General features: G+C 44.0%; 1 protein-coding gene across 1 annotated transcript in view; it reads right to left on the bottom strand.

Moving 5' to 3' along the window:
* The window catches only part of CDX4 (caudal type homeobox 4), a 50,346-nt gene extending 47,374 nt beyond the window's left edge, over nucleotides 1–2,972 (bottom strand). The window contains exon 1 of the mRNA XM_030209837.1: nucleotides 2,543–2,972. Coding sequence (XP_030065697.1) covers nucleotides 2,543–2,972 — 430 coding nt within the window. The remainder of the gene's footprint in view (nucleotides 1–2,542) is intronic.
* Nucleotides 2,973–14,063: the final 11,091 nt, after the last annotated feature.

The raw sequence follows: 14,063 nt of genomic DNA, 5'->3' as shown, positions 1-14,063 counted from the left end.
GCGTCCTCCCCGTCGCCTAGCATCACGTGACCTCCAGGGCCTCTCAGTCTTTAAAATATTTTAGGGCTTACTTATTAAAGTGCTTGAATCACTTTTGCTCCAGTGCAAAAATAGTGCCACATTTATCAATGAAAACTTTCACTATTTTCATGAAGAGAAAATAATGGTAAAAACCTTTGCACCAGAGAAAAACTGATAAAGTTCTTTTTATTTTACCCCTGCAGGAGGAGACACAGATATGATATAATAAAGAAACAAAAAAGCTGAAAAAATTTTGCACACGGCAAAACCTGTCAGATTTTCTATTTTAAGGACCTCTTGCATGTGTATTTTCATATTCACTTATCTTCTGATCGAAATGAAAAAACTAAGTACTTAGCTCCTCCTATTCAGGAGGCAGTAAGTGGTCCAATGTTAGCCAGTTAGGACTAGATTCTATATATGGCGGCTGAAAAATCGGCACCGAAAATATGTCTGCCTAGGTGTATTGTGTATTCTGTAAACCACACCTAGATTTAGGTGCAGTTTATAGAATACTAGGAATAAATGCCCGTTTCTGAGGGCAATGAAACGGGCGCTAGCAAGGGGCCCCCTCCCTCCGAGCTACTTGCCTTGTTCGGTGTTGGCATCGCTGTGTGTGGGTAGGGTTTTGGTTTTTTTTTGTTTGCTGCGCCTCCGTGGCCGTGCCTGTGGTGTTTCGGTTTCGGGCCTTGAGTGTTATAGCTCCGCCCTCGACGTCATGACGTTTTGACGCGAGGGCGGTGCAGACACTCCAGGGCACACCGGATATCTCGGGCACCTCAACTTCCATGGAGGCTTCAGAACGTTGGAGTTGCCTTTTATATATATAGAAGATGCTAAATGGGTTTATAGAATACTCCTAGTGGCCATGCCTGCACCACATAGGCACATCCATTTATGCCAAGTAAAACTTGATGTATATACCGGTGCCTAAGTTAGATGCGGAACAGGTGTATTCTATAACCTTGCGCATAGATTTTCGGAACACCCACGGCCAGCCCATTCCACATCCATAGACATGCCCCCTTTTTGGCAGCATGCATTAGAATTTACATGCACCACTTTACAGAATAAATTTAGCAAGTTGTGCACATAAATTTTAAATTCTAATTAATGCCAATTAGTGGCAATTATCGGTGCTGATTGGCTTGTTAAGTAATTAAATTGCGCATACTAATCCAGAATACCACCGGATTTGTGCATGCAATTTCTGTCCTGCTGTATAGAATCCAGGGGTCAGTGAACAGTAAGTGTAACAAGCTTGCTGTCTGATGCCTCCATGCCCACTCTCCACCCTTGCTATGCCCTTTGACAGGAAAATTCTGAAAAATTCAGTAATGCGCAGTTTAAAATGTGAAAACTTGCAAACTATCACAAAACCTTTTAATGTGGTCATGTGGTAGCCTGTTTCTGCATGTTAACCACATTATTATTATTATTATTATTATTTATTAGGATTTATTTATTGCCTTTTTAAAAGAATTCAGTCAAGGTGGTGCACAGCAAGAATAAGTCAAACATTAATAATAGACAATTACAGCAATAAAAATGTCCAAATAACATTACAAAGTATGGCATATGCTACGTTAAAATGACAACACAATATACAATAAAACATTTTAATAGACAGCATAGGGTGTAAGCAAAGATTAAGATATTAAGGGCCCTGTTTACTAAGCCACGCTGTAGGCATGCTAAAGTTTTAGCGTGCGCTAAAAATTAGTGCGTGCTAATATTAGAGACACGGGAATATATGGGTATATCTGACAGCGCACGCTAAAATCTAAAATCACTACCGTGCCTTAGTAAACAGGGCCCTAGTAAAAGGGCATCTGAGTGTACTATATCACAGTTATTTGAGAATGTACAAATTATTGCACATCTGTGTTTGTTGTGTAAGGTGTTTTGAAGTGCTTGAAAGTGCACAGGGAGTAGAAAAATTGAAAAGACTTACCCAAGTAATTAAACATGCAATTAAACTCTGGAATTTGTTGCCAGAGAATGTAGTAAAAGCAGTTAGCTTAGTGGGTTTAAAAAAAGATTTGGATAATTTCCTTTAAAAAGTCCATAAGCAGCATAAAATGCATTGTACTGTTTTGGGATCCTGCCAGATACACGTAACCTGGATTGGCCACTGTTGGAAAGAGGATGCTGGGCTTGATGTACCTTTGGTCTGTCCTAGTATGGCAACACTTGCACTTTAAGTACATTTAACTGTTTGGGCTCTATTTTCAAACAAGTTGTGCTTTTTGACAGTAGGTCCCATGTTTGTTTTTTTGCTTTGAAATTTTCAGTTATCCAGTCCAACAAAACAGAATGTCAGCAGGACAAATCTAGGTTCCACAGGTAAATGTGTTCTACTGACACATGTCACTCGTTATAATTTAATTTACAGTGATTTCAGCAGTGTGACATGAAATAATCAAGAATTGCTATATAGTATTAGCTCCTATGTTTTTTACTGCAATAATTATGAAAGGAAAATAAGATAATTCCTTATTTAAATTTTTAGCTTGCTTACCTGAAGCAGTAGATTGAACATTTTTTCGCATCCATTCATAGGAATGATGTCTCTGAGAGCTTGGAGGGTTTTGCACTGTGTTGACTGAATCAACTAGAGGCATAACCCCAGATCCAGGAGGGTGTAAGGAGTTGTAGTCAGGGGAGCTGTAGGAAATCTGCCCGGAAGATAAACCAGTTATGGGTACAGGAGCTGTATTAGAAGGTCCAGGGCCATAAGTATTCCAGTCCTCCCTTGGCATTCCATAGTGAGAGCCCCATCCTGCAGAAGACTGCCCATGGCTGTCCACTCCAGGCATGGAGTGGTATCCTGCATAATCCGAATATTCTGGTGTGGGCACAAAGTTCTGTGCTGGCAGGCTGCTGTTGGTACACCTCATGGATCCTGGATACATATTGGATTCTTTATCAACAAGGTAGCTCACATACATGATGACTTTGTAGTGCGGACAAGGCTTTTTCTAAGTCATCCTGAACCTTACCCTTACCCCTAAGTGGTGCCTTGTCAAATTAAACTGTTCCTTTCCATTGGTGTCTTCTGCACATAAAGTACTCTAAGTAGCACTGCTGGTGATGGTTTCCCCGAGCTCTTCCTGAGGACAGAATAGCTGCCTGCCCTAAACTGACATTTGCATTCAAATGAAGGGCTAGTTAACCCAGACAGCTCCACCTCACTGTGACTTCTGCTTTTTTTTTTTTTTTTTAATTCCCCTCAGAGCCTTCATATGTCTCACCCCATTCCCTCTTCCCTAAAAGACAATCTCTTTGTAGTTCTCAGGAGTGTTGAAATGGGTACACCTACAGAGAAAAGGGAAGGCCTTATTTTGCCCTTTTATTAACAAAGTATATTTAACTAATATATCAATCAGATTAACATTTTAGGGGAAGGCCGCAAGGAGTAATTTTGGACTGGTTCTGTTTTTAAATGAAAACTAGCAGGTACGTACAATACATTTGTGGGGACCTCAGCATTCGCTTCTTCTTCCCTACCCCAAACAGACCCTTGCAGTCTCTCTTTCCCTTCCTCCCTGGCTACCCCTCTTTTCCTACACACACGCTTTCTCTCTCCTTTCCTTTTCTACTTCATTGTACTCTTTCTCTCTCCCTTCTCATCCCCTCTCCAGGCATACTCTCTCTCTTCTCCCTCTTCTCTCACCCCAATATCCTCGCCCTCTCTTTCCCTTTCCTCCCTCCCAAGCACTCTCACTCTCTCTCCTTTCTGTTTCTGTTCTCTCTCTAACCCCTCCCCTCTCCTCTTCTCTTCAGCTTTGTGGCCCACCTGGCTTGCCCGTTCCCACAGTACTGCACCTCTTCAATTCTAGGGGCCCATGTGGCACATTGGCTTCCACAGGTGCATTCCATACACGTATGCAAAACCTAGACACGCCCTCATTAAGTACAGAATAAGCGATGCCAGACTAAAAATTGAAAGATGCAGACAAAAATGGAAATGGAAGCACCAGTAAGCCAGACTGAATATGCAATGCAATACTAGAGAAATAGAATCTGAAATACATTTTCTGTTGTACTGTGCAAAATACAAAGACGTCAAAGATGCACAGTTCCAAAAACTAACAGAGAATCAAAGACTCCCCCAGGATTATACATAGTTTTTCCTCATCATTATTTTGTGGGAAAAGAGGAGAAACAGCAACCATAGCAGCAAAATATGTTGGGCCCAATATTGAAATACTTTGAGGGAGATAATCGAACGGCACCGGCCATCTCCTTGGCTGGCCATCTCCGAGGATGGCACTGCGAAGGGGCAGAGCCAACCGTATTTTTGAAAAAGATGGCCGGCCATCTTTTTTTTCGATAATACGGTTGGGGCCGCCCAAATGTCAGAGATGGCCAAGTTTGAGATGGTCGGCCTCGGTTTTTGCCCATCATGGAAACCGAAGCCGGCGATCTCAAACCCGACCAAATCCAAGGCATTTGGTCATGGGAGGGGCCAGGATTCGTAGTGCACTGGTCCCCCTCACATGCCAGGATACCAACCGGGCACCCTAGGGGGCACTTCTAAAAAGTAAAAAAATAAATAAAAATAGCTCCCAGGTGCATAGCTCCCTTACCTTGGGTGCTGAGCCCCCTAAAACCCACTCCCCACAACTATACACCATTACCATAGCTCTAAGGGTGAAGGGGGGCACTTACATGTGGGTACAGTGGGCTTTTTTTTGGGGGGGGGGGGGTTGGAGAGCTCCCATTTACCACCACAAGTGTAAAAGGTAGGGGGGGATGGGCCTGGGTCCGCCTGCCTGAAGTCCACTGCACCCACTAAAATTGCTACAGGGACCTATATACTGCTGCGATGGACCTGAGTATGACATTTAAGGCTGACATAGAGGCTGGCAAAAAAAGTTTTGAAAGTTGTTTTTTTGAGGGTGGGAGGGGGTTAGTGACCACTGGGGGAGTCAGGGGAGGTGATCCCTGATTCTCTCCGGTGGTCATCTGGTCAGTTCGGGCACTTTTTTGGGACTTGGACCTGAAAAAAAAGGGTCCAAATAAAGCGGACCAAATTCTCGTGAAGGCCGGCTTTCTTTTTTCCATTATCGGGCGAAGCTGGCCATCTCAACGCACACACCCGTCCCGCCTTCGCTACCATGCCGGCACGCCCCCTTGAACTTTCGCCGGCCCCGCAACGGAGCGCAGTTGAAGCCGGCCAAAATCGGCTTTCGATTATACCGATTTGGCTGACTTCAGGAGATCACCAGCCATCTCCCGATTTGTGTCGGAAGATGGCCGGCGATCTCTTTCGAAAATCAGGCCCTTTATATTCTAACTTTCAAAATTGGCCTGTGACAATTTACTGGGGCTGAATACCTAAATTTATACTCAAAATGTCATTAAACTCCTAAATTTAGGAACATAAAAAGTTGGTGGACAGCAAACGTTGGAGCTGGAAGCTGATTTTTGACACGAGGTTCATAAATTAGACTCATAAATCTAGGCAAATTCATGGTAGTCCTAAATTTGTAAGTATAACTTTTAAGCTCCAAGATTAAGATGACTTTTCAGCTGAAAACAGGCGCCTAAATTTGGCTGAATATTTTGGGATCTAATTAGGAGCCTAAATTTAGGAGCTGAACTTTTGTTTTGAATATTGGGCCCATTGTATCCTGCCACCAGACAAGAAATGTGACCTGACCAGGTACAATGCACACCAGCACAAGAACTTGGGAATTGTTCTTTTTATTGTCCTCTCTGTACATTGTAATTTTATTTTACTGTTGTTACTGTTTGTAAATGATCACCTTCTGTCTTTCTCTCTTTTTTTTTTTTAATTGAATATGTAAATTTATTACTTTGGTAACAAATGTAAAATTGTCATGCCAATAAAGGGGTCCTTTTACTAGGGTGTGCTGAAAAATTGCTTGCAGTAGTGTAGGCGTGGGTTTTGAGCGTGCATCGATCCATTTTCCAGTGCGCCTGTAAAAAAGGGCCTTTTAAATTTTTGCCGAAAATGGACATGCGGCAAAATCAAAATCTGCGCGTACAGTTTGGGTCTGCAATCTTACTGCCAGCCATTGACTTAGTGGTAAAGTCTCACGCAGTAACCGGGTGGTAATGACCTACGCGCGTCAAATGCCACTTACATAAGTACATAAGTACATAAGTAGTGCCATACTGGGAAAGACCAAAGGTCCATCTAGCCCAGCATCCTGTCACCGACAGTGGCCAATCCAGGTCAAGGGCACCTGGCACGCTCCCCAAACGTAAAAACATTCCAGACAAGTTATACCTAAAAATGTGGAATTTTTCCAAGTCCATTTAATAGCGGTCTATGGACTTGTCCTTTAGGAATCTATCTAACCCCTTTTTAAACTCCGTCAAGCTAACCGCCCGTACCACGTTCTCCGGCAACGAATTCCAGAGTCTAATTACACGTTGGGTGAAGAAAAATTTTCTCCGATTCGTTTTAAATTTACCACACTGTAGCTTCAACTTGGCGCGCATCTGATACGTGTGTCCGAAAATAAAAATTATTTTTCAGCTGCGTGTATTGGACGTGTGCCAAAAATGAAATTACCTCAAGAGCCATGTGGTAACCAGGTGGTAACTCCATTTTGGCACGTGTTGGGCGTGCATAGATGCTTACACGGCTTAGTAAAAGGGCCCCAAAGTTATCTGTATCTGTGTTTGTCTCTCATCAGCAGGTGTGCCTCTTAAACACTGGTGTCATACTAGTCTACATACATTATGGACATAAGTTAGACACACACAACACTTATGATGTAAAAATCGAACTGGCACTAATTGTCTTCTGTTCGAAACTTAAGTACAAAGAATTTTGACATGCTATTCATAATGCCAAATGATTTTTTAAAAATTAAATCTTAGTACCAAGGCTTAGTACTAAGCCTAGAAAACTGTTTCAAATTCTTGATTCTGTCTTGCCACTTGCTACTTCTAACTTTTTATTTCCCTGAACTCACTCCCCCCCACCCTCTTGCTCAGGATTAGCTATAAAATAAAACCTCTTCCCTCTGGTGATCCCTGGATTCTTCCCACATATTCCAGAGCTCCTCCCCTCTCCCTTCCCCCCCCCCCCCCCCCCCCCCGGTCCCGTAAGCCGCAGGGTGCCCTCCCCCGCACATACCTCAAGCCACCCTGGTGGTCTAGTGGATTCTTGGAGGCAGAAAAGATCCCCAGTCTTTCCTGCCCACTGCCGCTGACCCTCTTGCTGCCGCATTTCTTTTTATAAATGGCTGCCGAGACTTCCAGTGGCATCCTTGCGAGACTTCTGCTGCCTTTTGAAGATCCAGATACATAATATCGACTGTCTCACCTTTATCCACATGTTTGTTCACCCTTTCAAAGAAATGTAGTAGTTTGGTGAGACAAGATTTCCCTTCACTAAATCCATGTTGGCTTTGTGTCATTAACCTATGCTTATGTATATGCTGTGTAATTTTGTTCTTTGTAATAGTCTCTACCATTTTGACTGGCACCGATGTCAGGCTCACCGATCTGTAATTTCACGGATTACCTCTGGAACCCGTTTTAAAAATCAGCGTTACATCACCAGTTATAATTTGTGGTGCTCTCTGGAACAATCCAGTATTTTTCTCTACCTTTCAGCAGATGGTATATTGTGCTGTGGTGCTCTTTCCCTGGCCTAGCTCCCCACTCTGCTGCCTGCAGCTGCAGCCACACAGCGTGGTCGAGCCTAATGGCTGTTCCCAGGTCACAATCTCAGGACCATACCTGGTTGAGCTTGGAACTTGGCTCCGCAGCCCCCAGTGACACTCTTTAGTGCTTCTGAGCGAGGCATTGGCTGTGTCCTGAGGGATCTTGCCTGAGGGGTGTAGGAACCCCAACCCTTCTTGCTTGTTCACCCCAGGGCCGCTGAGGGGGGAGGCAGGGGGGGCAAAATTCCCCAGGGCCAGGATTCCAAGGAGGGCCCGGCGCTGGGGTCTCTCGCCCTCTCCTGCTCCCAGGCCGCTGGCGCCGCAGTCCCCAGTCTCTCTGCCTACCCTCAGCTCCCTTCTGTCTGCCATTCAACCCCCTTCATTTAAAAAAAAAATCTTGAAATCGGCAGCACAGTGCCTTCTGTGTGAAAGTGGCAGATTGCCTCAGGCGGGCCTTTCCTCACTGTGTCCCGCCTTTGTGGAAATAGGAAGTTACATCAGAGGAGGGCGGGACACAGTGAGGGAAGGCCCGCCCGAGGAGATCTGCTGCTTTTACACAGAAGGTGCTGCACTGCCGATTTCAAGATTTTTTTTTTTAAATGAAGGGGGTTGAATGGCAGACAGAAGGGAGCTGAGGGAAGGTAGGTAGAGACTGGGGGGGGGGGGGGGGGGACTGCGGCGCCGGCGGCCTGGGAGCAGGAGAGGGAGGCAACAGCAGTAGCGATTGGGGGGAGGAGGAGGGGTGGTGGTGATCCTTGGGGGGGGGGCTGGGGGCGGCCTTGCCCCAGGCCCAGCTCGATCTCTCGGCAGCCCTGGTGTTTAGGTATGTCCCCCAAGGACTCCCTACAGCTCCCTAGTGCTTAAATTCCTCGCAAATTCCCCTGGCAGCCTGTTTCCCTGTTTTAGGGAATAAGGCTTTTTTTTTTTTTGCTGCTCCTATCTCTTTAAGAAAAAAAAAAAAAAGCTGAGCAGCTCTGAACAGGGAAATTCTCCAACTGTAGGTTGAGAGATTTGCCTGTAAATTAAGGAAATTCCCTTAATTTGCACCCCCAGAGAGCCCAGGAAGGAGCAGCAAGCATCACATTCCCTGAGTCACTGCAGGTGTAGGCAGTGTGTCAGGCCCATGCCTGCCTAAAACATGGCCGGGGAAGCACTGCTCTGTGTGGGAACTGGCATCTCAGCTGCCAGTTCTGTCTGCACACAGTGCAATGGGCCATTTCCGACTTTGGAACTAGCCCGGGGGGGGGGGGGGGGGGGGGGGGGTAGAGGACCTCTAGAGTTGATGGTAGAGAATGATACAGGGACAAATTTTGTCCTAGCCCTGTCCTCATGGGTTCTGTCTCAGTTCTCACCCCATCCCCATAGGTTCTCTCTCCATTCCTGTCCCATCCTCTTAGGCCCCTGTCCCTGAGGCCGCAGGTTCTGTCTCCATACCCGCCCCATCTTGCCCCATCCCTATGGTCTCTGTCCTCATCTGCAGAAGCCTTGAACACTTACAGTTTTATATTTAAATCTTTTTATTAAAGTATAAAAAGGAACAATATGCTGTGCAACTGTTATTTATAAATCACAAATAGAAAACAATAACAACAACGAGCAACTATAATAACCCTTTTACCACCAACCTCTACCCTTCCAGCCCCAATAATAGCTGACTTCTACTATCCCAAGGAATCCTAATTCACCTGTTAAAATGTCCAGGGCTACAAAGTACAACCCGTTTTTTATGCCCTAGCGGGGAAGAAATATGCCCTCTGAAGCAATGTTATGATTTTTTAATCTGTGGATGAATAAATCATCAACGATCTCAGGATTCAGTCTAGCCCACAGTCCTTCGTGCAACAGAAAATGTCTTCTTAGAAGATGTGCTGGTAGTGGGAATGTACAAGATCTCCCATGCAAATTTTGCTAGTTGTGGCCAGCATGTTTGCTTCTTTTTCCAAAAACTCAAAATATCATCATCTGTATCACTCAAACATAAACAACAGTCCAGTTCATTAACAGGCTTCAAATTAGAAAATGACACAGGGACAAAATTTGTCCCTGTCCCCATGGGCTGTGTCCCCATCCTGACCCTGTGGGCTCTGCCCCACCCCATCCCCGCAGTTACCGCGGTCCCCGTCCCCGTGTCATTTTCTAGTTGATGGGCATCGGGACACACAGTCCTGATTTTGGCAGGAACATTGACCATGTTTTCTTTCTTGGGGATTTCATCTCCTGCTGATTCTTAGCAGCAGGAACCTAGGCTTTCCACATTGGGGCTTGGGGATGGGGGTACCTCCCCTCCCCTTCCCTTGGTTCTGTTTGGGGGGTACCGAAGGAGCCCCTGGAGCTTTTTGGTGCCAGAGATTGGCACAGTTGGTCTGACAACAGTTGAAGTTGGAGTGGGGCCCTGATTTGGGTTCTAAGCATCCTAGGATCAAGGGAAAGGTGCCTGAGGCACCGATACCCTTGAAGGAGGCGGGGCGGTTCCATGTGATCCATCTGTTTCGTTGAGAGGAGCTGTCTCATCTTATTGACGAGGTTACGAAGGCCATTTCTATGCTGTGAACTTTGGCTGTGGGCCCTTTTGAGGGGGATCTGCTACTGGAAGGCCTTGCTGGGCCCCTTAAGCATTTTCCTCGGCACAAGGCTCTTATCCACATGATGATGGCAGAGTGGGAAAATACAGATGGTTCCCTTAGAGTTGCTAGGACTCTGGATTTACCTTTATACCTTTGCTCTGGAGGATGTTGAAAGGTATTGATCTTTTCCTAAGGTGGATGCTGTGGTCACAGAGGTCACCAAGGTGACTGCTATGCTGGAACAGGGGTGCTTGACTCTGAAGCAGCAGGCTGTTGCATCCACTCTGCAGCACTTGTGTGTTCTCGGGACAGTGGAACCCATGCCTTGTGATTGGGGACTGTACTCCATTTACTTTGTTGTCTTGAAGAAATGGATGTCTGGCCATAAGCTGAAATTTGATAATATTCCTAAAACTATTTGTATTAATCCTGTTATTAGGATTTTGGGTATTTTAATGGACAGCTCCATTTCCAAGGAGGTACAAATTACTGCTTTAGTAAAAAAAAATGTTTCCTTCTAAAGAGAAAGTTGTGTTTTCTCTGGAACTATTTTGAAGTAGATCAATTCAAGCTTCTAACTCAGGCAGTTTTACTTTCTCAATTAGGGTGTCTTTTACTAAGCTGCAATAGCATTTTTAGCTTGCGGTAAACGTTGAGACGCCCATTATATTCCTATGGGCGTCTCAGTGTTTACTGCCAGCTGATTTCTACCATGAGCTAAAAAAGCTACTCTGGCTTAGTAAAAGACCCATTTAGACTATTGTAACCTTGTGTATTTGGGTTGCACTAAGGGTCTTATTAGAAGATTGCAGACTGTATGGAGTATGCCAGATTTTGATGTGTCTGTATGAAGGGGGTTATGAATAAATATTTTTGTAATACAGTAAATTAAGTGGTAACAAATTAGTTTGATATTTGTGTATTGTATGCATATTAACTAATTGGAAGCTAAATTTAACCCTTGTATTGGTATTATGATTTTTGGCTTAGGTAAATTTGATAGCATTTCATCTTTTTATGTGAAATTGCATTATTTACCAATTGAGGCCAAAGTTCTTTTTAAACTGGACTGTTTTCTCATCAAGGTTATACATGGTTTAGCCAGGGCTTTTGTTGAGGGGGTACTTGGGGGTACTGAGTACCGGCACCTTTTCCATTGTCTGCTAAAATTGACCCATGATCCTCATATTTTAATGAAAGAGCTCATGCTCTAAATACAAATTCTGTCTTGTCATAGATTATGTAACTGGTTGCAGGGGGCCTAGCTATTGTGGGGTGGGTCCCTCAGTGATCACCTCACCCCTGAAGGGTGGCCTGGCATTTGAATACCAGCACCTTTTTCCCTAGAAAAAATGCACTGGGTTTAGGACCAAATTATTTGTATGTCCACTTTCAATTTGCTGCTTCTTTGAGGGCCAGATGGACTAACAATCTGATCTTCTTTTCATTTCCCACATCTAAGGGGAGGAAAAGATTAAAGTTATTTGAATTGACTTTAGCTTTTCATATTGCCAGATACTGGAAAGAATTTGCTGGTGTCTTTTCATCATCTCAGTCCTACCTAATCTTTAGGAAAAAAGGTTAAGACCTTGTTTTGGACATTTGGTTTGCAATATAACTCTTAATTTTTAAATAATTTTTCTTTTACTCTTCCAGAGAATTGTTCTGGTCTCTTAACTTCTGTTACTCGCTTTGAACTGCGAGGTGTAGATGGGATACAAGACTAGATTTATATTTAGAAAGGTGGGTCCTTCCATCCCATCTTGGACTGCAAAGGGGTCGACGCTTGTATCATAGCAATGTGAGTAACATAGAGGGGCATAATTGAAAGGGATGCTATTCTGGTGCCTTCCCTTGGTATACAGGACCCTTCTTTATTATTTTCTTCTTTTTTTATTGATCTCTAACCCCCTTTTTAATTTCCATAGGGTTTTCAGCCTAAGTTTTCTTTAATTTTCTGAGGCTTCATCGGCCCTCTTTAACCTGAGTGCCTGGTCAGGTACTTTTTTGTAAAAAAAAAAAAAAAAAATTTGAGCCATTTGATTTTTCTTTGGCTATTTTTGCCCCGATGTCTCTTGAAACTCCCAGTGGTTTTAAGAAGTGTTCTTAGTGCGGCAAGGTCATCTCTGTGACAGATCCTCACAATTTCCCTTTGAAAACTGAGTAAGAAGAAGTATGTATTCAGATTTGCACCTATTATTTGCACCTGCAGATAATTTGTCCGGGTAAATTTTTATTTTTGAAAAATAAAAGTATGCATGTTAGTTGGATCCCAGCTCACAAGAGATGCTTCCTTAGCGTCCCTCCGGACCGGACCAGGATTGGACTGATGGGTTGTGCTCGCCTACCAGCAGGTGGAGACTGAGAAAAAACTCTGACTCTAGAGAGCCAATAGGAGCCCTGGCCATGTGACCTTAGCCTCAGTATTTTCTCAGTCTCCCAGCAGGTAGGAAGTGAGCCCATTAGTCTCTCTCCTTTTCTCTTTAGATATTACAGATATTTGTGATAATTCTTCTGTGCCTGGAATCTTATTTAGAGGCTTGACAGGGTTTCCTTTCTCTTCTTTCTTTGACAGCCTCGGGGGTGTTAAACTCGGGTGTCTCGAGTCCACCCCCCTTCCTCCCCATCTCCCTGGCTTAGCAGGGAAGGGCCGTCCCTTTCTCTGGAAAGGTGTACCGTCTTTGGGAGAGGCAGCCACTTTTAACAGGTAGCTGCTTTAAAAGAATTAAATCAAATAAAAGTAAATTCAAAGAAGCAGCCTTTCTTTCCCCAGACTTCTAACGAGCAGGCAGCTCCAGTGTTTTTATTATGATTGAGGGGTTATAAAAAAAAAAAAAAAAAAAACAAACAGAAGAAAATAATTCAGTATCTGTGACTTTAAACAGCGATTTTTCTCGTCAGATTTAATTTCCTCCATTTTCTTGCGTTTTGGCGGTGGCAGTTTAAACAAATGAAAAAAAAAAAAAGAAAGGTGCGAACCGCGTAAGCGCGGCCACCTGTTTTTTCCGATATGGCTTAAAAGTTCAAACAGCTGCTGTCGGTCAGCGTCGCGCAGTTCACGCAGCCGGAACGTGTAAATTTTGCTCTCCCTTCAAGGTTTCTTCGGGTCCGGTGCTGCCTCCAGTTTTTTCGGGGCCTTTTTCGCCGGCTGTTGTTTCTTCGCCGTTCCACTGGGCTCCGCTTGTTCGGAGGTGTCGGGCGCGCTGTCGACGATCGCCACAGGGCCAGTGGAGCGAACGGCGGCCATTTTGTTTCTCCCTCCATCTTATCAGTCGGGGATCTCTCTGCTGAAGGTAAGGCTGCAGTTCATAGAGCAGTTCGGCTCCAAGATGTGTACACTTTTGTATGTGCTGAACGGCGTATTCTAAAAGGCTCTTCACATCAGCAGGCAATATTTGGTTGAAAGGGGGCTCCTTTCATATATGGATATATAACAAGCTTTTCTTCTTTTAAATTTCTATGTATCACGAGGCTGTTAACACTAGTTTTTTCTGGTGCTCAGTCATTTTTCATTGCCTGGTGGAAAATCTACATCTTATCATAATATCATAATTCATTTCAAGCATTTTCCTCAATAGCTGTAGTATTATACAGTGTTTTAAGAACTTTAGAAACTTTCTCTATAGGCATAGAGTAAATTTCTGTCTTTCTCATTCCCTGGTGAATAGAACTACATTGTCTAAGAGTCAATTGATTGGTACTTTGCAATTCTGACCATAATATCTTAGTTCCTTTCAAGCATTTTACTCCATGCTTATGATGTTATATAGTGTTTTAAGAACTTAACAGACACTCTCAATGGCTGTAGTGTTATACAGTGTTTTCT

The sequence above is a fragment of the Microcaecilia unicolor genome, chromosome 7 (genome assembly GCF_901765095.1).
Source record: "Microcaecilia unicolor chromosome 7, aMicUni1.1, whole genome shotgun sequence".
NCBI lineage: Eukaryota > Metazoa > Chordata > Amphibia > Gymnophiona > Siphonopidae > Microcaecilia > Microcaecilia unicolor.
The sequence above is the reverse complement of the archived record's forward strand: the minus strand, read 5'-3'. Positions and strand labels throughout refer to the sequence as shown.